The following is a 27,957-nucleotide window of genomic DNA, read 5'->3' as shown; positions in this document are numbered from 1 at the left end:
CGCACCAAGCGATTGAGCAGCACGCGCCGGCCAGCGGTGCACAGCTGCACACGCTCATCTGCAGGATGCACGGGCGAGGCGCACTTCTGTCCGCCGCGGCCGTCTCGGCCCTCATTCTTCTAGTTTCGTATGTGTCTAGGGACAGTGGGCGCGCGCAGACAGACAATCGGGACTCCCAGCCTAGCGCCCTACGGTTGGAAATCAGGCGCAGACACAAGGAACTTCTCCCTTTCTACAACGACCAGGACGAAGAGGCTCCAGGCGTTGTGGACAAATTCGCGCGGACTTTAGAGCACCTGGACGATTGGAATATAAGGGCACTCGGTGCCAGCGTCGCCTTGCTCGGGTGCGACGATCTGCGTTACATCACGCTATTCGAATCCCTGGGATCAGGCTACACGAAGGCAGTGCTGAGAGGCGCCCTGCCGAACGGAGCCGCGATCGCCATCAAGTCAGTGAATGGCCAGGGAATCGACATGCAGCGCTGTTTGGATGACTTCGGGGACTTGGAGGGCTGTTACCGGCTGGTGTCTTACAAGCTTATCAAGGAGATTCTCCTGCTGCAGAGGCTTCAACACCCATCGATGATTAGGGTAGGCAACGTTTTACCTCACCATTGTCACGGGATTCGTCTAAATGTCAGAGGTCACTAAGCGGTAGGCATGGTATACTCAGTTCTGTTTTATTTTATTTACTCCAATCAATGTGGCGTTTATACGATCCTAAGTAATGAAAAGACAGAAAAGCAGTCTCTAAAACTGAATCCCCAGGGAAAGCACTACTTTTGGATCTGCCGCACACTCGAATGCTTTAAGTTGGACAGCAGAATGCCTGCACGGTTTCATTTGCTCCAAATTAGAAATAGATCTGCAGTTGTGCTAGGCGCTTGTCTTGTGACACTCAACGGAATACCGACTCGGCGATCTGCTAACACGTCTACTGGGGGAGGGGTGGTCTGCAAATAGGTCCTCTGCCCGGCTATCGGCGGCTTGGATTGCAGGAGTTCATCCCTCTGACGGAGACACTTAAGCAAAATATCAAGTCCCTGACCCCGTCACTTTGGGTGATGGGAAAAGGGGTTGGCGCACCAAAAAAAAAATGGTCTCGAATTGAAAGATAAAAATCAGAAACTATTTTTTGTACTAATTTCACACAAAGAAAGACGTTTCAGTCATTGCTAGTGTGACATAATTTAATTTGCACTGACAACTAGAAAATCAAATAAATAGCGGAGTAAATAACCTGGCGGCTTGGACCAGCGACAGAACCCGTCCTACATGGAGCTCGAAATGGCCGAGAGGCATTCAGGAGCCCGTTTTGATTTGCCCTTTATCTTAAAAAGAGTTTCGCGTGATTAAGAGCCTTCAGCTTTGCTATCAGCAGCATTTTTTCTTTCAGCAGATAATTCTCAGATCTTAACACATTCATCTTTCAGTTAGTCAGTTTTATCTCGAAGAACAAAGCCTTTCCTCTAACACGCTTAGATTAAATTAAAATCGTTTCACCAGAGTAGACGTTAGTCTTGTGTTTTACAAGGTTGATATGTCTATTGTGGTTTTCCTTTCTTCTTGGGTGATATAAAACAACTAAGCGCAAACTACTACAAAAGATCAAAGTAGCATAACATAATTTATCTTGGCCAGTGTAGCAGAGCTGTCTTAAGGTATGGGCACAATGGGCACTGGCCGGGGGCCCCAGGGGTCCACAATGTTTCTGATGCCCATGTATGTTTTTGTTTTGCTATCAAAACAGTGGGCCCAACGCACTGCATTTCCCGGGGGGGCTGTGATGCTTTTAAGATGGCCCTGCCTGTAGCACTGGACCCAGTGTGGGTATTTTCTTAAAACTGGTTCTTTAAGGGTAATGTACTTCATACTTCACAAATCTATTATCATCTGTTTGCTAATGGGAAGTTAAAGACCTAAATTAATAAATTAAATAAATGTTATTTTTAGCACTTTATGGTGAAAAAAATAGTTCCCCTATGGCATCAATGTGGAGTACCACTCTGGCAACTTTATTTTTAAGAGTGTATGGTGCCAGTCTATGGCAGGGCCATCTCTCTTACACACATGATGCCAGTTAGCCTAACAGATGCGCCTCAGGGGATGTGAAGTGTGTATTTGCATAAAATGCTTTAGGGCTCAGAACTGGAATAGAAAAGTAAGGTAATTGCTTTCTTAATTACTGATAACTGTTTTAGATTAAAAGAAGTAAAATCAATCACTGTAATGTAATGATAAAACAAACTAATTAAGATCAATGTGAATATATTTTACAGTGTTTTTTTTGTTTGTGTAGGAAAATCCATTATTTTTCTTTACCTGTATGTAGAGAAAAGCCAAGCACAATGACACCTTTTATTGGCTAACTAAAAAGATTACAATACGCAAGCTTTCGAGGCAACTCAGGCCCCTTCTTCAGGCAAGACGTAATCCTGATGTAGTTCAGGCAAAATGTGATTACATCTTGCCTGAAGAAGGGGCCTGAGTTGCCTCGAAAGCTTGCATATTGTAATCTTTTTAGTTAGCCAATAAAAGGTGTCATTTTGCTTGGCTTTTCTCTACATTCATAATGGCTAACACGGTACAACACCCTAGTACTACTTTACCTATATGCAAATTTTAATTTAAATTTGTGCATATTTAATGGGCCACATAATGCAATTTAAAACAGTGCAGTTTAAGTGTGTGGCTTTAAAAATATAACTGTCTCCATTCTTACAGATGTTCTTTTGAGACGAAAACAAGTAAGGCTTCAGTTCACTGTGGCTAAAATAATTGATTATTATGAAGAAATTGGATAGACTTTTTTGGGGTCAAAAGCTTTCTTCCTTTTGTGTTTTAATTATGAATTACAAATTCATCAGGCTTTGTTGGTGTGACACAGTTACACATATTGTTATTGTGTCTAGGCATTTAAATGTTTTCTGTGTGTTGATCTCATCTGTTTGAAAAGGAAAATAGAACAAAACAAAGGAAAAGTGTGCACAGCTAACTGAAAAAGGTGTCACATTTACTGCATAAAACAAAAAAAGATGTTAGCACATGAAGGGCAGAGTGAGTAACAATATAGAAATTTGAATTAGCCAGATGTGGCAAAGACTGTAGCTGACTGAAGATATTTATGCATTTATCTCTGTAAAATATCCTTTCAGTGTATTAGAGCATATATCACAACATAATCACCAGTGTTAAATTAAGAATTTAAGTGTATATATGGAGCCACACTTTCTATAGATGCAGGGTTACTTTAACACAGTATGAGTTCATTTAGTTGCTGGAGGCTTGGTTGTGTACAGCATACAATATAATACAACTGAGATTGTCAAAGCAATGAATTAGATAAAAACAATGATTAAAAAATACAGTAAAAGCAATGAATATTTTAGGGATTCAAATCCTCAGGATATTCATTATTTTTTCTTGTTTTTCTGTCCAGCCTGACCTTAAATACATTCAGGCTTTATTAGAGTGGCATGGCCACACATCTACTACCAATACATCTGCACATTTAAAGTCTTTTCAATGTATTTATCTTCCATGAAGTATTTATTATAGAAATGACTTTATTACGGAGCTAAGAAAGGTGCCTGAAAAAAGCAGATAATTGTTATCTTTATTACTGAATCCCAAAATTGAATTAAAAAAAGAGTTTTTAAATTAATATGTGATTCTCAAAGATTCCCTATCTTCTTTCTAATCCAAGGAGTAAATTTACTGGCACGAATTTGTTCTGTGTGCTGCATGCTGTATGTTCGGTACATTAGTAACACTTTCAGTGAATTTGCATTGTCTGCTGTAATTCTGTACATGCTGTATATAAAGGAATGTATGACAAAACAACAAAAAAGTGCTGTGTCAGCTTGCGTCCCCGAAAAACTGATCAGAGCAACAAAAGCATATTATAAAAAAGAAAAAAAAAACGACAAGGAGCTCTACCATGTCTGTTAGGTTGGAATATTATTTGTAGACTTATTCAGCAGAATTAAAAAACAAGTTTTTATTATTTTTGTTAATTCAATGTATACTGCATGTTCCTATAGCAGAAGGAAACACAAAGATCAGAGCTCCAGGGACCCTTGGACTTTGTGAAAGCGTCTTCACACACTCCCATGTTGGTTTGGCTTTTCTCAGCAGTACTCTGCTTTACCGGCCACATCCCAAATATGTGCACAGTCGACTGATTGGTGGCTACTGTATAAACCGCCCTGATATGACTGAGCATTGATGATGCCCTGTTTGGGAACAAATTCTGCTTTGTGAAATAAACTGACGGGGGGTAAAATGCGGTTCCGTGCCAACCTTGTTATGAAAAAACTGGATCCCGTAAATGGATGACGGGATGCTTATAGCATAGTATTCACTGTGACAAAATTGTAAGGATATTAAAGGTCAGATCTCATATTATTGTTGCTTGATCAAAAATCGTTCTCTGAAATTCTACTGAAACAAACACAGCATATGGGTGTCATTGCATAGACAAGTACAATAAGAGAGTCCGTCTCGTCAAGAGGCACTTCTGTGGAATTCTGTGGTCTCTCAAATGGGACAATTTAAACTGCTACAGCCTTCTCACTTGCTTGAGCATAATATGCACATACAAACGCATAATCTCATAGGCATGCAGAAATCTGTGTGTATATGTATGTAAAAGCTTTTTAACTTAGACTTATAGATATTTTTAAGCATGTGAAGATGTGTTTAACAGAAAAAAAATGTGTAGGACGGAAAGAGGGATATTTACTTTTTCACATGACTGTACATGTAAAAAAAACAAAAAGAGCTAAAGGTTATATTCATTCTGAAAAATGAAACAAACACATTTGTGCTGTTTAGACTTCATATGTAAATGTGTACAAATGGGAACAAATGTGTGATTTTTAAAAGTTGTCAGAATGCTAGAGATAACGACACCCAAACACAAACAAGGGCCTTCGTCTACTCAAATGCTTTTGTGACTTCTTGAACCAACTTAATTTGCTGTGTGTGTCATATCCCATGGTGTGCAATGGCTCTGTGCTGTTAGGCCAGGACGGCATGATGAAAAAGAGTGGGGCATTCATCCTATTAGATGGCATTGACTCACTGCCACCGGTGGAAGGGCGCTGTCTTTTCTTTCTCTGTTATCAAGTTGGGATTCCTTTACATCTGTTTGGTATTGTTTCACATTTTAAGACTTGTAGTTCGTTGTTTTCATATACTTATTTATTTCGTCAAACTGTCTGGTAACTTTTTATTTGCCACGTTGCATGATGTGTAATGATCCCGACTCTTCTTTATACATATGAGAATGCAAAGTGCCTTCTGTGACCGCTCAGACTGCCAGTGAAGTGTTCAAAAGGAATATAAGATATATGAGAAAAACAAACAGCCAAGAATTTATGCAGTGACATCATACACCCTAAAGGCCTTTATCAGTAGTGATCTATAGTACCTTTAAATGAATATTTTACACTCGGATTTTAGACAGGTCAAGTGACTTTGTCTGAGTCCCACAGCTAATCAGTGGCTGGATGAGAACAAGCAGCGTTTCGGTTTACAGTGCAGTGCTGCAGCCACTGAAATAAAAAGGCAGAGGATGTCAGCGCAGGGTTGTTCTGTCTTGGACAGCCTGGGTGAATAAGGCTCGCTTCCCTTTCCTCACCCTCCTACTTTAAAGTACCAATAAAGACTTGGCTATTAACAGCTCCTTCAGCCCCCCCATCCCAGTCCACCCTCCTGTTGCTTAGTTAAATGACCCAAGTATGCTCTACTTCCAGTTCATAGACAGATGAACAGACATTCTCCTTCAGAATTTTCTTATGCACAGTAGAATTAATGTCGTCCAGGTCCTGAGGTAGAGAAGAATCCCAGTCCCTTCACACTACTGATGGCACGTTTGACTGCTGACGAGGTGTTCTTTCTGTGAAGTGCTGTGTTACCTTTTCCTTGGACAGAGTGGAACCCATGTCATACGAAAGGTGCAATGTTTCTTTCGTCTTTCCTTAGAACATTCTCCTAAAAGGCTTCCTTCTTCCTGGTAAATGACAGACATCTCCCACAGATAAGTCGGGACTTGATTTTATCGTATAATTTCTGGTATTTTATAATATCGGTCGTATAAGTCGAATGCGGAAAACTCATTCTATTGGTCCAAGAGTTTATAGTATGCTAATGCCCACCTGAGAGAGTAACCACGCAGCACACTGCCTTTTTTTTCTATGTATTGTGCCTACGTGACCACACGGTAATACCCAAACTATTCTGAAACAATGTTTGCACTGACTTGTGTTTTTTGTATCTCACACCCTCATACACCTTTATTGTAAGAGCATCCGTTATCTACAATGGAGCGTTTGATCAGAAGAAAATATGAAGCTGCTTTTAAATTAAACGTCGTTGAAGTAGCGAAAGAAATTGCTAATTGTGCTGCTGTAACAAAATTAGATGCGTCTGAGAAACTGATGCGAGATTGGAGGAGGCAAGAAGATATAAAAAAAAAATTAAGTGTCTCACTTATGAACGGGCGGGTAAGTCGGGGTCTGATTTTTATGATCGATTTTTCAGGAGTCAAGACCCGACTTGTACATGAGTTTATACGGTATTTATGTTCTTGTCGGTTAACATTTGCATCTGCTTTGCTAACTACACACTAAAACTCATTTTTGCATCGTGAACTCTGAGTATGGAGGTCATGAACACTGTCCTTTGCTGATGTAAGAGAATCCAATAGTTCTTTGGATATTATTTTTTATATTATTTTGTCACTTCCCAGATGATAGCACTTTTGGGTAATTTTGTTAGGGTAACTTTATCACTGAGTGAGTCTACTTGAATACACAAAATCAGGATAAGGTGAGTAACCAGGGTCAAGCAGAAACTTGGTTTCTTAAAAACCCCTGTTTACATGTGTCATTTTGCTTTTGGAGTTTTCCTTTTGCAAATTGCTCTAATGTCATAAAAACGTGCTAACAGAAATGAAATCTCATCAGTGGCCACTGTGAATCCAAAAACAACCACGGAACCTGTGACTCTCAACATTGTGTTGCTAAGCTTAGCACTGTACGTTCAGCTCAACAACATAAAGTTTAACGATTTTTGAAATATTGAGATAGATTATTTCAACCAGGAGAAGGAATAAAGCAATCACCTGAGCATTTGCCTTAGGAAAACTATCTTTGTGGATGCGTCCACCGTTTTCTACCTATGGTGTGTATGAATCAAAAACATGTGTAGAGTGTAGAGGCCTTGCGCAGACCGTGAAATTCTTAACGGCAACCCAGTTAAGGGTTTACATGTCCACATAATCTCTGATGAGAAATCTATGTGTGTTAAGTCAGTTTCTCTGAGACAACTATCATGATTTCTGTTACCAGAATAAGGGGTATACATGACATTTGAAAAGCCAGGTTTCTGGGAATAACTGGATTATTAAAGTACATGTAAACGCACTCATTGTTCTAAGTGTTTACTGTTTGGGGATTATGGCTATCTCTGTTACTCAGTGGAGTCCCAGGGCCTTTAAAATGGCCCTGTAGCTCTTTCCAGACTGATAAATATCAGCAATTTTAGTTTTTTTTTTTTTTCCTGATCAGTTTAGGAATTTCCTTTCATTGTAGGATTATACACTTTGGAGTCTTTGTGCTGGCAAACTCGTACGGGGAGGGTCGAAATAAGTGAATAAACAAGCCTGGCTGTGTTCAGTCAGCTAACTGTAATTATCCGTTTAATTGGACTGATTTTATTACTTTTTCACAGAGCACCAGCTCATGTTGCTTAACATTGTTCATTAGATAAATGAAATCAGTTCAAAATATATGTTGCTAACTCCAGTGACCTTTAGTTCATTTAAGATTTTGACTGAAGACCTAATAAAATTTCATGTGAACAATTTACAATAATAGAGGAAAGCAGGATGGGGCAAATAGAGTTTCATGATGTTATATTTGTGTAGTAAATTAGTATATTAAAAAATTCTGGACAAAATGGCTTCCAGTTATTAGTGTGCAATTTCTCTTCCATCCTACCATTCAGAATCCGTTTTGAAGGCAACAGAGTTAAAAAAAATGGATGACTAAGCTTTGAAGCTCAAACTTAATGAACTGGTTAAAAAACTCCTTTTGTTTTCAGCTCAAGGGACACTGCTACCGGAGAGAGCCTGACATGAGAGTGATGGCGGTCCTGGAGCTGGGCTCCCCTCTTGAGATGATTCCACTCCTTCAGACGCCCTGGGAGGAGCGGTTTCGGGTAAGACAACAAAAGATTAACATCATTGCTCACACACCAAGATGGACTTGTGTCAGCTGGGGGGGAGCGGGGAGGGGGTTTGTGGGCTAATGGTCTTTGATTTATAGTTCCTCCCACTGCCACCAGCACTCCAGTGGCATGTTTGAACTGATCTTTAAAGGAGCCCTCTGTCAATGGCCACTTTATTAAATTCCAAACTGCTTTAATTGAAAGCATCACTGGCCCCGGTCTGCTGGCTCAGCTGTAGGCCTCACAGAGATCATTTGAAGGTGAAAGGTGCCTCCGTGGCGCCGCACTTCCAGAAAACGCTTTACTGGAGAGCAGAAAAAGTTTATTGAGAGAGCTAGAAGTAGGTGACAATAGGCAGAGAAAGCAGGGAGGAGAGAAACAAGAAGTGGACCTGTGAGGACTAAACATGAGGGCTGGCAAATGAGAAAGAAGCTGAGATGGTTTAGAAAACAAGATGGGAGAACAATGCAGATGAGAAAACTGGATTCAGATAACAAGGGTGAACGAAAAAAAAATAGCACAGGGGAATTAAGGAGTTCATCTGCTAGGAACTGGACACAGGTGAGGAAGGTCTGGGGTCACGAGGGAAAGGAAAGTTACGGATTTGGAAGAACTGCGTGAATGAAGGGGGCTGGAAAATCAAACGGGAAGATGAAAGAAGGGGGCTCAGGGGTCGGCTGAGAGAATGAGATCAGAGGTCATTAGGGGGGTGGTTGTAAAAGGCCATGAGGATCAGGAGCAGACACGCAGAGGCGGCTTAGCTGTCAGCTCAGATCACAGCAGAGGACTCATGGACATCATTGTGGTCGGCATTACGAACAAAACAAAGAGTGGCTACATTAGACTCTCCGGAGCATCGCTTTGATAAGCCGATTGACCTTTTTCTTTTCGGCAACTTGTTATTTTATTATGAAAAGCAGCTGCACAGCATTACTGGTCAGCATGAATATTAATGTGAGGCTTTATCCCCAAACCTTTCTACTTGGAGCCTGTTTTCATTCTCTGATTACAACCAGAGTCCCTTCACTGTCTGAAGCTGAAAGCATGTAATTAAAAGAAACCTAAAGCGTTTCTTCAAAATCTCATCATAGCTTACGTGGAGAATATGCCTGCAACATGTTAAATTGAGGCAATCTGTATTTTATATTATGTTATGCAAACAACACATGGTCACAAGATGCTTCACGGTATCATCCTCAAAATAGGATATGAAGAATGGAGTACAAGGGTTTTCATCATCGCTCTCATTGAAAGCTTTAGCTGGTGAAAACGTGGATGGCAATAGCAGTGTGCCAGTGCCCTCAATTCCCATGTCACTAACCTAACCTGATTTAGCTTGGCATTGCTCATCTGTCTCAGCAGTGTGCCAATACCCCTCGGGGTCAATTTTTCTTTTGGTTATATGCCAGTTGGTTTGATGCCTGATTTGAAACACAAGTATAACCTCTGGGTGCTGATATATTTACCCTTGACATAATGTGCTTATTTTCTTGATGCCCATTTTGGAGAAGCTGGTATAGTCTCCTGCTGGTGGTGTGCTGTTTCTTCATATGCTATGCTAATGTGCTTGATGTTTACTTTGAAAAAACTATTGAGATCTTCAGAAAAGAACTGAAAATCTCAGTGTCCTAGAAGTATTTTGACACACTGCACTTTGACACTCTTTGATATCCTTCTGCTGTGAAACATTCTGACCTGTCATTGTTTACACAAGTCTTAAACAACTATTATCATACACTGATAATTTCTGTATTATCTATTATTTATTTATTATATTACATATCTATTGACTATATTTATGTATCTAGATTGCATAATACCATACATTGCATCAATATTCATATTGCTATCTACACGTCAATATTGCCGCTGCTTCTTTGTCTTGTCTTTGCACAATATCTTGTCTTTTTTGTGTTTTAATTTTACATTTTTAACATTAATTCTTATTTTATTTTAATTTAATTTTTTCATTTGCACTTCATGTTGTTACACTGTGGACCCCAAGCTTCGCATTTTCGTCTGTCTGTATACGTATATGGTTGAGATGACAATAAAGTTCGCTTTGACTTGACTTCAGCTGCCACTCTATTGTTTTTAACAAAAATACTTACGAACGCTTTAAAATCACTTCAGTTTTCTTGTTTCCAGCACCCTCTGACTTACTGGTATGAGAAAACTGCCACATATAATATACCATTTGACTCATCTTGATGTCTGCTGTGGAACTGGCCCTGGACACAGACAGACAGACATTGTTCGTTCACCCGACACACGTTTATTTACCCTAAACTATTTGCAATATTTACAGTGTCCAGTGCACAAACCCAGTGCCTCCAGCACCGATCCCCCAAATGTCCAGGCCTTTCAAACAGTCCCTAGTGCCTTTCTTCTGGCCCCTTTTATAGCACCCCGGATGAGCTCCAGCTGCTTCCCGGCATTCCTCCATGGACACGCCCCCGTGTGGCGGAAGTGGCGGCTGTGCACCCAGGAGCCCTCCGGGTGTCCCCATTCTTCTTCCTCCAGGGTTCTTCAGGCACCGGGGTGCCACCTGGCGGTGGCCATGGGCCCCTACAGTGTTGGGCTTCCAAGCCCCCTACCCGAGGCCACCAACAAAACCAGGGCGGTCGCCCCCTCGTGGTCGGGAGGAGGCACCAGCCCTCCTCCGGTCCCCTTGGGCGTCCCGGCTAGGCTCTACCCTCAGCCGCATGCCACACTGCTTAGGCAACCTTTTGGGGGTTCACCAGACTTTTTTGGCCCTCTAGACTTGAAATTGAGTTTTTTTTTTTTTTAAGCTATTTTTGGACCGTATTTTGTGCAGGAAATTACATCCTTATGATAAAGAGAAAACTAGTAGGTGTCTTCAGCAAAAATGATCACATAGACTTGGAGTTGTGCATGCCATATCAACTGACCCCTAATGGAATACAAAGAATCAAAGTTACTACTTTTCACAAAACATTGAACAATTGGGGATCAGTATAGGCATGTGGAGTGTCATTTATGCTTTTTCGAGGTTGATAACATTTTTGATATTTGATTCTTTACTGGTCACTCTAGCCCTCTAAGAGTCACTCCCAGAAGGTTAAAAATGACACATTTTAAACAAAACCATGTGGGGTATCGCTTTAGATTATTTCAAGGTCACTGATTACGAATATAAAGATATTTTCAATTTCTGATCTTTTACTATGGATCTAGCTCTACATGAGCCTCTGTCAGAGGGTGAAAATAACAAATTTTCATTACAATTAAGAATACTTAGACCTTCAAATTGAAGCACACATTCAGACATTTCAAGTATTTGATGCAACTATTGTCTCATGTGTCATGATTTGGTATTATTTTGGGTCCTCAAAGGCTGCCAGTGTTTGTTTCTATCGTTAGGTCCACTTCCAGCGATAAAAGTCTGTCACTGAAGCTACTCCTCTGTCTGGAGATGCTGTTAAGTGGATGTAGTGGCCTCTGAGGTCGGGACCTATGGAGCCTGCCTTCTTAACAAGTTTGTCGTGAGGTGTCTTTCATCTTTATGCTGGATAGAAGGATGGCTATGAATGCAAATCCTTGTCTGATCTGCGGATACCAAATCTCTGAAATATTCAAAATGTATCTTTGTGTCTCTTGTCTCTCATATTGGGTTGTGATTTCATTTTGCTTTATACGTTTTGTTTTTTTTTGTATTCTTTTCTCTCATGTACTTCTGGTTTTGACTCTCTTGTTCTCTCGACCATGTTTCTTGTCTCTTGTATTGGGTTGTGATTTCATTTTGCTTTATATTTTTTTTGTTTTGTTTTGTTTTTTATACACATTTCCCAATAGTTGCTGAAAGGTTTACCTGCCAACCAACATCATGAAGTTAATCAGTACAATTCTTACGAACACCCTGAATTAGGCTGGTTTACACTCCTTTAGACCATTTGTTTATTGACTAAGCTGCCAGAGTCCTTATTACCCACGCTGCAGTTCCAGTGTGACCTCATGCTGCTAATCTCATCTTTGTTAACAACATTGTGCCAACATTGCCTACACTTCAAAGGCAAAAATGTGGCAGTACCATACTTAGTTTTTAATATCAGCCTAGCTTCAGGCAATAAGCTACTCCTGAGAGTGTCCATTTTGAAAGAACACCACACCCTCCTCTCACTCACTGTACTTTTCCTCTTGCAGATTTGTATAAGCCTTGTGCGGCTACTTCATTACTTGGCCCACTCTCCACATGGCTCAGTGGGCCTGCTTGACTTTCAGCCGCGTCAGTTTGTGTTGGTGGATGGGGAGCTGAAGCTAACAGACATAGATGATGCCACCATTGAAGAAAGAATGTGCTCCTCAGACCGCGACTGCATCTTGGAGTTTCCCACCAAGAACTTTTCTGTCTACTGTGATGTCACAAGGAGATGCCAGGGTCTGAATGAGAAGAGGAACCTTTATAATGCTTTCAGGTATTTAAGATGGCATGCATTATTGCGAACTATCTTTTTGTTGTTCCTTCTGTAGTTTGGCATAGTTTAGGATCATTTGGTTTTGGTGTGGTATGGGGGTCAAAATCTGACCGCACTCTCTCTGACAACTGCTGTCGCCTCGCACAAGCAGTCCACGAGTGTCTTGTAATGTATATAGTGTGGTTGGGTGAATAATTGCAGGGTGAGTCCCAAAAGTGTTGGGGTGCCAATGGGATCATCCGTTTTAATACTTAAACAGTTACAAATCAAAATCAGTTCTTGAGGGGATACAATTGTAAAACAATTAAGGCACCCTTCTTTGCTTTGTTAAATAATTTGGCTATTGAGAGCAGGTCAATCACAGGAAACTCCATACTTTCACAGAGTTTGGGTCCAAATGAGATGCTGACATCAGGAGGTATTGGACTTTTATAGCCTTTCTGCTGGATGTGGCAGGGTTCATTTCAGTCAAGGGGTGTCTTCTTGCTGCTGCAGAGGAGAGAAAAGATGAGATTGTTAGTGACAGAGCCCCCTCTCACCCCACCTGTGTACCACCACAATTATAAATTCTTCCTCTTCTCCCTCTGATGCTTCTCTTCCACATCTCCCAGGCCAGTGTTTCCTGGGACTCCTCTGGATGTGGCAGAGTGGCTTGTTTACCTGGGATTATTTGCAGCGCCAAGGCATAGCCTAATGAAAGTATTTCTGGATCAATCGGAAGTCTTGTACAGTAGGGATTACCAGCCCCCACAGAACCCAACCAGGCAAACCCATGGGACTGCTTTGCGGGTATCCATGTGGGAGTCCTGGTCTGGTTGTGCTGCCATCTAGCATATCGGAGAAGCTACTGCTCCGAAAACAATGTCTCCCTCTGCTCCTTAATTACATTGGCCTCACAGCAGGGTAATGAATCCTGCTCCGTCCCGGTCGGGACACCAGCCCCTTACAATACCTACAGTTAGATCCATAAATACTTGGACAGAGACAATTTTTTTCTAATTTTCGTTCTGTACATCACCACAATGAATTTTAAATGAAACAACTCAGATGCAGTTGAAGTGCAGACTTTCAGCTTTAATTCAGTGGGTTGAAAAAAAAGATTGCATAAAAATGTGAGGCAACTAAAGCATTTTTTAACACAATCCCTTCATTTCAGGGGCTCAAAAGTAATTGGACAAATTAAATAACTGGAAATAAAATGTTCATTTCTAATACTTGGTTGAAAACCCTTTGCTGGCAATGACAGCCTGAAGTCTTGAACTCATGGACATCACCAGATGCTGGGTTTCCTCCTTTTTAATGCTCTGCCAGACCTTTACTGCAGCGGCTTTCAGTTGCTGTTTGTTTGTGGGCCTTTCTGTCCGAAGTTTAGTCTTCAACAAGTGAAATGCATGCTCAATTGGGTTAAGATCAGGTGACTGACTTGGCCATTCAAGAATTTTCCACTTCTTTGCTTTAATAAACTCCTGGGTTGCTTTGGCTGTATGTTTTGGGTCATTGTCCATCTGTATCATGAAACGCGCCCAATCAATTTGACTGCATTTAGCTGGATTTGAGCAGACAGTATGTCTCTGAACACCTCAGAATTCATTCGGCTGCTTCTGTCCTGTGTCACATCATCAATAAACACTAGTGTCCCAGTGCCACTGGCAGCCATGCACGCCCAAGCCATCACACTGCCTGACTCCACCGTGTTTTACAGATGATGTGCTATGCTTTGGATAATGAGCTGTTCCACGCCTTCTCCATACTTTTTTCTTGCCATCATTCTGGTAGAGGTTGATCTTGGTTTCATCTGTCCAAAGAATGTTTTTCCAGAACTGTGCTGGCTTTTTTAGATGTTCTTTAGCAAAGTCCAATCTAGCCTTTCTATTCTTGAGGCTTATGAGTGGCTTGCACCTTGCAGTGCACCCTCTGTATTTACTTTCATGCAGTCTTCTCTTTATGGTAGACTTGGATATCGATACGAACCCCCTGGAGAGTGTTGTTCACTTGGTTGGCTGTTGTGAAGGGGTTTCTCTTCACCATGGAAATGATTCTGAGATCATCCACCACTGTTGTCTTCCGTGGACGTCCAGGTCTTTTGTGTTGCTGAGTTCACCAGTGCTTGCTTTCTTTCTCAGGATGTACCAAACTGTAGATTTTGCCACTCGTAATATTGTAGCAATTTCTCGGATGGGTTTTTTCTGTTTTTGCAGCTTAAGGATGGCTTCTTTCACCTGCATGGAGAGCTCCTTTGACCGCATGTTGTCTGTTCACAGCAAAATCTTCCACATGCAAGCACCACACCTCAAATCAACTCCAGGCCTTTTATCTGCTTAATTGATAATGACATAACGATGGACTTGCCCACACCTGCCCATGAAATAGCCTTTGAGTCAATTGTCCAATTACTTTTGAGCCCCTGAAATGAAGGAATTGTGTTAAAAAATGCTTTAGTTGCCTCCCATTTTTATGCAATTGTTTTGTTCAACCCACTGAATTAACGATGAAAGTCTGCACTTCAACTGCATCTGAGTTGTTTCATTTAAAATTCATTGTGGTGATGTACAGAACCAAAATTAGAAAAAAGTTGTCTCTGTCCAAATATTTATGGACCTAACTGTATATGTTCAATACATAGACCCATATACCGATATCAGAATCAAACCTCAACAATGTAAAGCTGGTGCCAAAGTCATCATTTATCTTCATCAAAAGACACACACCTATTATACAAATATAATGCCCTTGCAGTTACCCTGAAATCCAACCTTTTTATGCACGGCATCTCAAAATCAATCCTATGAAAGTAAGGTATCAAGAAAAAACACTTTCAAATGGAGATTAATCCCATGTCTTAATGAATTTGCCACCCAGTTTATATTGTTGAAGTGCAATTCTGGTATCAGTATATGGGTCTCTGTATTGAAAATATAGATATTTATAGTATATTGGTGGTTTATCTTTTCTTTAAATTGACCGTTTGAATCTGGCTATATTAACAATTCTTATTGTTGTGTTAGAGATACACTATAGGTTTGAAAATAGGGTTACACTTCTCTTTTACTGTTACATTTTTTTCTGATATATCCATAGCAGTGGAGTGTTGTACCGTGTGTGAACGCTGGCCCCGGCACAGACAGAAGGACGACATTTTTGCACCCAACACACTTTTATTTACACTATTTACAAGTTCCATAAGTCACGTGCACTCGCACAACCCCAGTGCCCCTGGCACTGAATCCCCCAAAGTCCAGGGCCCACAATCTCTGTGCCTTGCTTCCTGGCCGCCTCCTGTCCTCTCTCCAGCTCTGTCAACACTGCCTCCCGACTTCCACCAATGACTGGAGGGAGGCGGCCCCTTTTATGGGAACCCGGATGGGCTCCAGCTGCTTCCCGGCACTTAGTCTTGGCCACACCCCTGTGTGGCGGAAGTGCCGGCTGCGCACCCGGAAGCCGTCCGTGTATCCCTTGTCGTCTTCCCCCCGGCACTTCCTGGTGTGGCGGAAGTGCCGGGCTCCCGGGACAAATAGGCACTGGGGCGCCACCTGGCAGTGGCCACGGGTCCCTACAGGGCTGGGCTTCCAAGCCCCCTACCCGAGGCCTCCTGCATAACCAGGACGGACGCCCTCTCTCGGTCTGGAGGAAGCACACGCCTCCTCCGGTCTTCAAGCGCCCCGGCCGGGCTCCATCCCCGGCCAAAGACCACACGGGGGAAACCGGCATCGGGCGCCGCCTGGCGGTGACCACGGGTCCCTACAGGGCTGGGCTTCCAAGCCTTGTACCCGTGGTCCCCAACATAACAAAGAGCTAGGGGGAAAAAAATAGAGCATTCATGCCAACTCGACAGTGACACCATATGAAAAGGGAACTTCACAGAGAATGATCGAGTGCTGCCATGGGATTGTGCTTTTGTGACCCTTTATAAAGTGTGATTTATAATAGAAGATTGATTGACTGATGCAGTTTGCAGGTAGTACCAGACTGTGAGAGTGGTACAAGCCTTAAAGCAAATGGGACCCCAGGCAAGCGGTGGCATTCTGAAACAACAAGAGATTAGTAGTGAGGTGCCATCCTAGAAGAACAAGATGGGAAGGTAGGAGATATGACTTGTCACGCTCAACTAACTACTCACACTGTTTCTTTCAGGTACTTTTTCACATATCTGCTCCCTCACCGCTCACCTTCTGCGTTCCAGACCCGCCTGGAAAAGATTATGAACCAAACAGGTAGGAACGAGAGGCGTGTCGAAATGCTTTAATTATAAAGAGCTTCAGTGCAAATTAGAGCCTCTCTAAATGCGTGTTTAATTGCTCTCTCTCTTTCTTTCTTTTCCTCTCATTCTTCCTTTTTTCTTCTCTAGGAAACTTAAATATTGGGATAAATGAGACGTTGGAAGCGTTTGAAGAGATCTTGTACTTATACAAGTCCGGGCAATATCTGCACAAGCTTGTTCTTTCCTCATTAAAAGGTAAATGATTCCTTTTCAAACACGGCTCTCATTCTCCAAGCTTTTGCGGGAGAGGGAGATGGACAGCTGTGCACCTCGGGCACTGTCCGTTCTTTGCGGCACACTTGAGCACCTCATGTTTATACTTTTGCGAACTTTGTTATTATTCTTTTATGCACATGTATGGTTACACACACAAAGACCCCCCAGAGAGTTTGGAACATTTCTACTTACTGCCATCTTTTTTTTTTTTTTTTTTACATTCTCTACAATGCCCATTTGTGTGTGTGTACGGTGCTTCTAAGTGGCCTCTCTTTCATCCATCATCCATACCTCTGATTTTCAGAGGTTAAATGAAATGAACATGAAAGCATACATTACAAAAGGAAAAGCAAAAGCATTAGAGAGGTGTCATAGATGCGTAACAAAACCCCCTCGGGCAGTCAGTGTTAGGCTAGGATGTGTGAAGCAGTGGAGAGAATCAGGGCTGTTTCAACTAGGATCTGGATTTCAGGTCTTCTAGTTTTAAACATTTCATTCACTGGTTAACAGAGGTTTACAAAGGTGGGAGGACTTACAGGTGTTGAGGTAAAAATGGGGCGGAAATCCATGATTACCGTGGCTAAGGTGGTAGGTGAGTGAAAGGTCAAGCAGTCACTGTCTAAACTAGGAGGTGATTTAGGAACACAGAGGAGGGAACTGTGCGGATCGGGCGTTGAATGGGAGTCTGCAGCTGTGCTAGGAGGCAAATTAAAAGCAACTGAGAGGCAGTGTGGGAGCTGTAGTGCCAGCAGAATGTGACATGAATTGGACTGCCAGGCAATATCTGAATTGGACAATGGGACCAAGAACCCGAATTGGGAGGTAAACGGACTTAATCACACAAAAGTTCAGAAGTCGGTTTATGTATCAGGTGGGTTGACTCAGAATCATGTGGGAAGTTGGTATCTAAATAAGGTGACATCTTGACCTATTGACAAAAATGAATTGATATTTACACTGGGGGGAGACAAGGTGGGTAGACAGATGTTGGCACACACTGTTATGAGTGTCAGTGATCCTCTGACCGTCTCAAGTGAGTGACTTAGAAAACTGATAGTCGTTCATGCTGTGACAGATAGGGGGCGCTATCACTCCCTTGAACCCTTGTCCAAGACACCAGATAAAAGTCCAAAAGTTGACTTTATTTATCTTCCACAGTGCACAAAGCACCCTCTCCTCCACTATACTCATTAAATTACAAATCACTAATCACAAATACAATCCTCCACTCTCAGACGCGTTGCCACCACAGTCCTTTTATACTCCCTGACCCGGAAGTGTTCCCAATCCCCAGTCCATGTGATTCTTTATCACTTCCAGGTCAGGTACAAGTCCTTTTCTTCACCCCGGAAGTACGTCACTTCTGTCGTCGCTCCTCCTATGATGCACTTCCGGGTTATAGGGCACATATGACTCTTCGGTCCTCCCTGCAGCTCCCTCTTGCGGCCCCTGTGGTATCCAGCAGGGCTGTGTATAAAAACTACCTCGTCCATGATTCCCTGCAGGTCTTCGGGGCACCTCCATACTGCATGGAAGGCTCCATCTGGCGGCCTGGGGGTATTGGCATGGATGACAAGCCGGCCATATACCACAATGCCTAATCTGGAAGGTGATTGAAGGCCACACCGGGAGTCTGGGGTTCATCTCGGATGTGAATCAATGAACTCATTAGGGATTAGAGTCTGAATTGGAACGCAAACAGTGCAGGGAGTGTGGTAGAGGTCAGTGTGAAATGGGGTTTATTTACAGGAGGACTGGTAAACATATCTAAATTGTGATATGGTTAGGGTGTGGAGTCAATATTTAAAACTGGGAGGTGAATTAGGAATTCAATGACTGTCAATTTGTGGAATAGAAGGAGGCATATCTTAAGAAAACACTAAAGATTAGCGGGCAATCAAGGCGATGCAGAGAGACTAGGAGGTTAGTGTACCTCAGGACAAAGTGGCAGTCACTATCAGAAATGGAAGATCTAATGCAGTGGGGCTAAGAGGCAGAAGATGAATGGACTTAATTTGACATCTAAACACAGAGATGAGTCTGGAACACGGACGTTATCAGAGTAGGAACTATGCAGTGAGGTGAATCAGTTCACTAAGAGTCCGGTCTAAATTATAATTAAAGTAGACCACAAGAGGCGAGTGGACTAAATGATAAACTGACCGTGGGTATCTGAGTTTAGGGTTGTCTCCAAAGAGAGTCGGTGTCTAATTCAGGAAAACACTGAGGGTCATTGTCCAAATTTAGTGATGTTAAGAGGCAGTGTGGTGCATAAAATTAAAACATACAGGCAATCTGTAACCTGATGAAGGTATTTGGAGAAAACTGATGTTAGCAGTTTGAACTGAAAGCTGTGTGATGTAAAGGTTAACACTTTGTGGGCTAGGAAATAACTCAAAAAGACACAGGGAGTTAGGAACTGAGCTGGGGCAGGAGATGACTTAAGAGACGCATTGATGGTCAGTGTCTGAACTGGGAGGTGAGGTGAGGTGACTTGGCTACACACTGAGGGTCATTGACTGAGCTTTAATCTTAGGTGAACTTTGTGATATTAGGCACCTTTTAATTAGTCATTGATGCAATTATGATTTGGGGAATGGATTTAGACACGCATTAGGAATTAATGTCTAAAACAGAATGTCAATTATGTTCACACTGGGAGTTGGTGTTTTTATATCAGTAAACTGACAAGGTTCGAGAAATGACTGGGAGAATTTACAAGTTAATCGAAAAACGGCGATAATCAGGAAATCAAAAAAATATGAATGTCACAATCAAAACAAGAGACAAGAATTGTGGTCATAAATTCAGAGTAAAAGCCAGAACCAGGTAATAGAAGCTGGTAATATTAGGGCAGAGAAACTTTAAGAAAACAATTTTAAAAAGGGTTTTAAATTGCCAACACAAGTAAGGAAGGGAATTCTTGGAGGACCTTTTCTCCTGTTACATTGTTCATAACTGTCCCGGCCTCCAAGGATACAACACTAGAAACGTTGGAAATTGTCTTAAAAATTGAAACTAAACGTGACAGCAATAAGGAAAAATACAAAATGGTGGGAAAAAAACAGTCCAAAAAGTCTGATAACTCTTTAAGGGGTTGAAATTTCCAGAAATAAATGTCAAGTTCATCATCAGAAGCCTCTAAAAAACATAAAACGAGTGTTTGATCTCTGAAATCTATAGGAAAAAAAGAATAATAAATTAAAACAGAAATCAAAACCCTAATAAGTGTTTCATCTAAGCTATAAAATAAGAGTTCAATGAGGTTTACAGACTAAACTGTAAGGTGAGAAGAGTCTGCGGCACTGTAGGGTAAGCTTCTGAACTGTGATGTTGGAGAAAACAAAGAGTGTGACACTTGTAAAAGATCCAAACACCAGGCCAGTACCTTCCCCAGCCTGCCTATAATAAGACTCCCCTTATGCAGCCTGACCTCAAACTCCACAGGCAGGCTTTGGCCTACACAGGCCCATAAAGAGAATATGGCTTCCAAAGTTGAAATCCTTTTAACAACCTTTATAATATACCAAAATACCCTTCAAGGGAGTGGAACTGTCAAATTTCTGGCTTGTGAATGACAAGGCCAACAGATCTTTATTTCAAAACCTCAAAATTAAGAACAAAAATGGCTCAAGGCAAAACAAGGCACAAGGGTTTTCCTAAAAAGGCAACCCACAGCTAACAAATCCAATCTGATATCCCAGTAACGGAAAGCCAAAAACAGAAGCAAAATTCAGCAACCAGAACATATAATACTCATGAAACCGCACTGTTAGAAATGCTAATCAATGAATCACTGCAGGAACATCTTTTTCATCTCAATATAAAGGCTGAGGTTGGCCCCAGCAGCAGTGAAGTCAGGGTGACCCTGCCTGTTGGGGGTTCTACCCACAAAACACAAGAAATGCAGGAGGACACGTTATACCTAGATATTAACAAAATAATACCAAAACATCATACAAAATACTTTACAATAAATAAACAAAGACGACACAGAAAAAAGAAAATAAGCATAAACTAGGGAACACATCCTGGCAGTTAACTGAGAGACATAAGTTGAGCTAGTTGATCTGAAATGTGGGGTGTGACTTGGAGGACACGTTAAGAGATAGTGTCTAAACTGGAAGCTAAGTGGACATAATGACACAGGGAAGTTGTTGTCTGACATACGATATGAGGTGGATTAGAGAAAGAGTGATAGTCTGTACTTCAACTGTGTAGTTTGACTCAGTGACATGGTGATATAGTCTGAGTTGGAAATTGAGAAATCAAGTTTTGTTAATCACTTATGAAGTTGGAAGGTGACTGGAGACCTACATGTCAGAGCAGAATGATAATGAGACTCAGAGCCAAACAAGGGCTGAGCTGTGATGTGTTTTGGGCCACTGGCAGTTGGTGAGGCTGAGGTAACATGGCTATACCCAAGTTTTTAATTGTCCTTACTTTAGTTTCTTTGCTTTCCTGAATAAGACAGAGGCCAGGACCTCGGACTTCCTGCTTCCACTGAGCAGGAATTAAGAAATGGGCATACTGTCAACTCAAAATTCTGTCTGTTTTCCTTGTAACCCTCCTTTGTCTCATATTTTCTCTACAGATTATTCAGTGCATAAAGGTTTTCGGGTTAAGGATGATGGTGAATACAGATGCTGGCCCTCATATGATCATCAAAGATGTCTGCTGTCTGTTCACAATGAAGCTGAAGCTGCTGAAATGTGCAGCTCTCGCCAGCAATGTGTTGGCTTTACTCTAACTCCACAGAGAACGTGGACAGGTAAGAATTCCTCACCGCTAAGCTGAACTGGGTGTGGGTGAAGGTCAGTTATTGAATACAGCTGCAACTGGGGACATCATATATGAGAAAATGGCAAGTCCTCCCTCTAAGTGTATTTGTGTTAATAAGATCATGCATTCTACTCATGGAATTGTCTTACATTGCTTCATGGTAGTTGGTACTCGCCTAAACAGGAGTCTGAAAAGTCCAAAAGGCTCATGAGACGTTAATTGCATGGCAGAGATGATGAACATGTAGACCACATGGAAATGGATGGGTGGTCAGGAAAGTGGGACAGTGCATAGCAAAACTAACAAATGGACAGAGACACAATAGAGGGAGAGAGCTGGACAGGAAGTCACTCAGCTGAGTACAAGAACAATGGATGACTAATCGGATTGTTGACTGAAATGGACATATTTTTGACAGTACAGTTGAATGGATAGATGGTTAGGTAGATGAATTTGAGGCCAAACGTATTAAGTATGTATGTGCATGAGAGAGACTGGATGAATGAGTAACTGGAAAGACATGCCTGAAATGGTTATAAGGAGATTATTAGTAGGAGACGTGGCAGCAGAGACTAGAGGAGTAGAGTAGAAGATGTGGCTTGTAGGCCAGGCTGATCTACAGGTGGATTAACAGGCATGTGGACTGATTATTGAGTAGCTGAACAGACAAGCACATCGGTGGACATCATTATCTGCGAAAAGACATGTTAGTTGGGGGTTAAATTGGCAGGCTACATTGATGGTTGGAATATGGAGTAGTAAGAACGTTTTGTCTGAATTGTGAGAAATGTTGGTCAGTGTATTGGTAGGAGGAATGGTGTCTAGATGATTAGTTGACAGGGATGATGGCACAAGTGGATGGTTAGATGGTTAAGCAGGCAGAATGAGGAGAAGAACAGTTGAATGAGTATCTAAACAGTGATTGGACATAGATATTAGTAGCTTGTTTTACATATTAATACCCAAAATATATGTGTGAACAAACAGAAGGAAAAACATGCATGTATAAAACTAATAGGTGGGTGGATGAATGAATGAACAGTTGACCATGTAGAGGTGTAACTGGATTGGACAAGAAAGGAAAAGAAGGTGTATGGGCTGCTTGTGTGTATGATGGAACACATGAATGAATGAGCACAGTGGATGACAAAAACATGTGAGCAGCTGACCAGGCATGTGGACAGATATATATTGGTAACTGGACACAGAATTTAATTGGTTGGTGGTATGACTGGTAGACCAAGTGGATGGGTGGAAGAATGAGTATTAAGGCAGAAGAGTCTGGATGGATGGATTACTTGAAATAATCATAAAGGGGTACTTGGATTGACAGTTCCTTGGCACTGCTGTTTGATGGCAGAAACTGACATGGTTATATGAACACCTGGAACAATCTGATGAATGGACAGTGGAGGCCAATTAAGTGTTTGGGTGAATGAGTGTACCAACAGATATATGGAGAGTCAAGCAAGATGGTTAGAAAAATATGCAGGTGAGCAGCTGAACAGATAGATGAGTAGCTTGTGGTTGTTGAAGGACATGTAGATGAGCTGTTAGGTTGACTTTTTTTATTTTTTTAACCTACATATTGAATATCCTGCAGCATTGGGTACAGGGAACCAGCCCATAATGGGGAGTCAGTTAATGATAAGGCACACAGCAACTCTCATTCATTTGTAGCCAATTTAAAGTGTTCACTTTATTGTACAAAGAGTCTTTGTGATGTATTGTCAACTTTGGATCACTGAGTTGCACAAGAGACAGGAAGACCAGACCAGGTTTCCGAGGAAAGAATAACTTTATTGCTAAGAAGGCAGGAACAGTCTCAAGACTTTATTCAAAATAGGGATTTTTCTTCAGCACACAAGCACACAGGTGTCACACTGTGTCACCTGGTTGGTCTAACAGCTAATATTCTGCCATAGAAAGCGTGAAATAAAATGTCTTAAATAGAGGACCAAAAGAAAGAATGTGAGCCAAAAGACTTACAAATATTTCTATCCAGGAAGGCAAAAACATACTCACATTTAGCCAAAAATCATAACACTAAATTGATGTCGATAGTATGTTGGGCAAACGTCACTTTACCAAGATCAATAACTAAACGTGTTCAAATGTTTATGTTATTTCTTAATAAACTGGGATGAATAGAAAGTGTCCATCATGAAGTTTATACTCATGACCCTGTGACGTCACCAGCCACACATTTGCAGATGGATTATCTTGCAACGTGGTAACATTCACTCCATAAAATGGCGGTGCCCACAATAAACAAAATGGCATCATGGAAGAAATAGTAAATTACTTTTAAAAAAACTTTCTGGATGCAAACTAAAGTCAAATAGAGAATCACTGGGTTAAAACCCCCCTTTCTTTACACAGACAGTGAATAAAATTAATTCCCCACAATGACAAAGTGACAGGATTTTATAAATTTTTGCAAGTTTATTAAATATTTAAAAAACTGCAGTATAACACACTGACACAAGTATTCAGACCCATTGCTATGAATCCTGAAATCTGGCTGAAGTGCGTCCAATTCTATTGATCATGGGTGAGATGTTTCTACACCTTCTTTGGAGCCCACCCCTGATCAATTCAATTTACTGGACATGAGTATTAAAGGCACACACCTGTCTATAGAAGTCTGTCTAGAGCAGAAAACAAGCCATGCCATGTATGGAACTTCCTGCAGAGCTTAGATCTGGGAAGACAATAAAAATCACTGCAATATTGAAGGTTCTTAAAAACACACTCACTTCCATAATTCTTAAATGGTACACATTTGGAACAACCGTGAATCCTCCTAGAGCTGGCTGCCCAGACAATCTAAGCAATCTTGAGAAGAGGGACTTGGTAAGAGAGGTGACTAAGAACCTGATGGTCACTCTGGCTGAGCTCCAGGGAACTTTCACTGCAACACTTTGAAGCCTCTTCTAACTAAAAGAGTCATGGAAGCCCACTTGGAGTAGGCAAAAAGGCACCAAAAGGACAGAGAGAAACAAGATTCTCTGGTCTGATGAAACCAACAATTAATATCTGGAGGAAACCATGCACCACTCATTACCTGGGTGAAATTTTTGGATTTTTTATCCCGGCTGTAGAGACTGGGAGACTCGTCAGGGTAGAATGAAAGCTTAATGGGACAGACTACAGAGATATCATTAATGACCTCTGGACCTCATGCTGGGCCTCCTTCCATCAGGACAATGACTCTAATGGAGAGGCTTAAGGACGTTTCTGCAAATGTCCTTGAGTTGTCCGGCTAGACCCTTGACCTGAATCCAATTGAATATTTCTGGAAAGAGCTATCCACTGATGATCTCCATTTCACCTGACTGACAGGATCTGTTAAAAAGAATGGCAGAAACTCTTCAAAGCTTATCGTGTCAAACCCGAGAGGACTCCAGGCTTTAATCGCTGCCAAAAAGGAATCAACTAAGTACTGAGTAAAGGTCTGAGTAGTTGTGTCAATGGGATATTTTCTGTTTTTTCATCTGTAATAAAGTTGCATAAATTTCTGCCATCCTGTTTTCACTTTGTCAGTCTGGGTGTTCAGTGTGACTTGATTAGGGAAAAAATAATGAAAAAAAAAAAAATAAATAAATAGTGAAGGGTTCTGCATACTTTCTGAATTCACTATACATCCTGGCTGGGATTAGCTCCATTTCCTTAACTAGCCAGAAAGCCAATATAACAGAAAAATGGAGAGAGGCTTCATTTCAGAACCATATGCCTCCCCAACCTGCTAGATGGCAACATGCCTGGGCTTCAGGACCCATTCTAATACCCACAGGGAATCTTGGGACTTGTAGTTCAGTGAGGCAGTCCTGCTTGGGGTCTGTGGGTGCCGCCAGAGTTATGCCCCCTGCTTTAGGGAACTTACGAATTATTCCTGGTCCAAGATAAAAGGAGCCGCTCAACTTCAATTCGGTTAGGAAGAAGAGGGCAACACATGTGGGAGGAAGAGGGATTTGAGGAAAAAGAGAGAAATCATTGTAGATTGTGATTGTCTTCTTCAGAAACATATTGGAAGAATGAATAACCTTAATTTGAACCAGTGACTCTGTGTGTGTGCGTGTGTGTGTGTGTGTGTGTGTGTGAGAGTACGTGTGTGTGTTAGCATCAATTTTGTCTGAGGTTTGGGGCTATATGGCGCCCCCGTCATCCACAATACTCAGAAATGACCTCAGGAAAGATCTCAAGAAAGACACAAAAAAATGAAGGAAAACTGCAAATCATAACATCTAGAGCGCAAGATAAGAAAGGAAGAGAGTGTGGATGGACATATAGACCAGTAGGTATTTGTGAGACTGAGTGAGGAGTCTGAGTGTCTGGGCTTGCAAGTGTCCTGGATAAAAACCAAGAGTCAGGCCTTTAATGACCTCTTGGGCACAGCCATCAGCAGTGTGTCTGTTTGTGGAGAGAGTGTCGACCTCGTCGAGAGGTTTACTTACCTCGGCAGTGACACTCATGTCTCTGGTGACTCTTCATATGAAGTCAGTAAACGGACTGAGCGAGCATGGAGGGTCATAGGGTCATGAGGTCACTGGAAAGGGGTGTGTGGTGTTCCTCGTTCTTTTACAAAGATAGAAGGTCCAAGTGTTTAGAGTCCTGGTGCTTCCTGTTTTGCTATATGGTTGTGAGACATGAATGCTATCCAGTGACCTGAGAGGAAGACTGGACTTCTTCTGTATTGTGTCTCTTTAGAGAATCCTTGGTTACCGCTGATTTGACTTTGTGTTGCTCACAGAGTCCCGAATGAGGCACATTACATGCATCGTGAGGTAGCGTCAGTTACAGGCACCATGACCATGTGGCACGAATCTCTGAGAGTGATCCGGCTTGTAGGATCCTCATTGTTGAGGACCCGAGCAGCTGGACCAGGGCAAGTTACCACTTAACACCTGGCTGTGGCAGATAGATTGGCATTTCTGGTGGGTGGGACTGGACCACATGTCTGCCTGGAGAGTTGCCAAACAGGATCCTGAGCTGTTTCATTGTGTGGTGGGTGCGGGAACTCACTGTACCAGTGCATGCTCCCCAACCTGACCTGACCTGTATTTATATGCACCTAATATACAAGATCTACAAACCCACAAGGGTGACTGGTTGCGTATGACAAGCTAAAAGGTGGTGAAACAAGAGGTTAAGCAGCCAGAAGGCTGGATGGCTATGTAGATAAGCAGGCTGAAGGGGAATTGTTGGGATAATCAAACGATAGACTGGACACTCAGATGGTTGTCATTTTCTGTTGAGTGGCAGACCAATGGGTTAATTGATGAGCTGGAAAAACAGGCTGAACAGTCCTTAGAGATAAACTGAAGGCGGATAATTGGACAGAAAGACGCAAGCAACTGAATGAGAATGAAGTCCGAACAGAGCAATGGTACTGTGCATGGGGCTGGTAGGCGAGCCGCATCACCTAAACAAACACTAACTAAGCCATTTTTGTTTATTTCTCTCCCCTCAGGACGGCACCTCGTGTCATTTCACAGCGACGTTGACAAACTTATACCTGATGTGTCCTTCTCTGTCTACGTGAGGAAGCCTGTGAGCTCTGGGCCAGGACTGCAGTGATGAAAGCCTAGCCCTGCCACCCCCCACCATGGAGGCCCAGGACTTTTGCTTAGAAAAGCACTTGCATACAGACTCTCACTGCTGCTTCGATGCAGCGGCTGCCAGATGTTCCAAGAAGCGCGACTATTTTCAGCTCCGCGCCGCCATGCCAAGAAAAACACAAACGTCCCTCAGCCCAGTGCCGCTTCACATTTCTGTGGCTCCTTCATAAATATTTCCATCCTTGGAGTCATCTGGAGAAAACTGCGGCTGTGGGGCAAATCCCTTTTTCGTTCTTTCTTTCTTTCTTGCTGGATTTTTTTTTTTTTTCTATTTATGATTTGCACGTACAGTTCCACTCGCCGTGACAATGCATCCTATGGATGAGGAGAAGCGTCATGGACTAACGAGTTCTCTTTCAAAGAAAGACAATGAATTTATGAAGCAAATAAAATTTTTAATACACGTC

At 41.9% G+C, this 27,957-nt stretch overlaps 1 protein-coding gene across 1 annotated transcript; it reads left to right on the top strand.

Moving 5' to 3' along the window:
• pkdccb (protein kinase domain containing, cytoplasmic b) lies at nucleotides 1-27,953 on the top strand. The gene is made up of 7 exons (XM_039741522.1): nucleotides 1-593; nucleotides 8,112-8,228; nucleotides 12,402-12,673; nucleotides 16,805-16,884; nucleotides 17,019-17,126; nucleotides 21,742-21,918; nucleotides 27,403-27,953. The coding sequence occupies exons 1-7, from the start codon at nucleotides 66-68 to the stop codon at nucleotides 27,507-27,509; spliced, it is 1,389 nt and encodes a 462-aa protein (XP_039597456.1). The 5' UTR covers nucleotides 1-65; the 3' UTR covers nucleotides 27,510-27,953.
• Nucleotides 27,954-27,957: the final 4 nt, after the last annotated feature.

Source organism: Polypterus senegalus, chromosome 18 (genome assembly GCF_016835505.1).
Source record: "Polypterus senegalus isolate Bchr_013 chromosome 18, ASM1683550v1, whole genome shotgun sequence".
Classification (NCBI taxonomy): Eukaryota; Metazoa; Chordata; class Cladistia; order Polypteriformes; family Polypteridae; genus Polypterus; species Polypterus senegalus.
The sequence above is the reverse complement of the archived record's forward strand: the minus strand, read 5'-3'. Positions and strand labels throughout refer to the sequence as shown.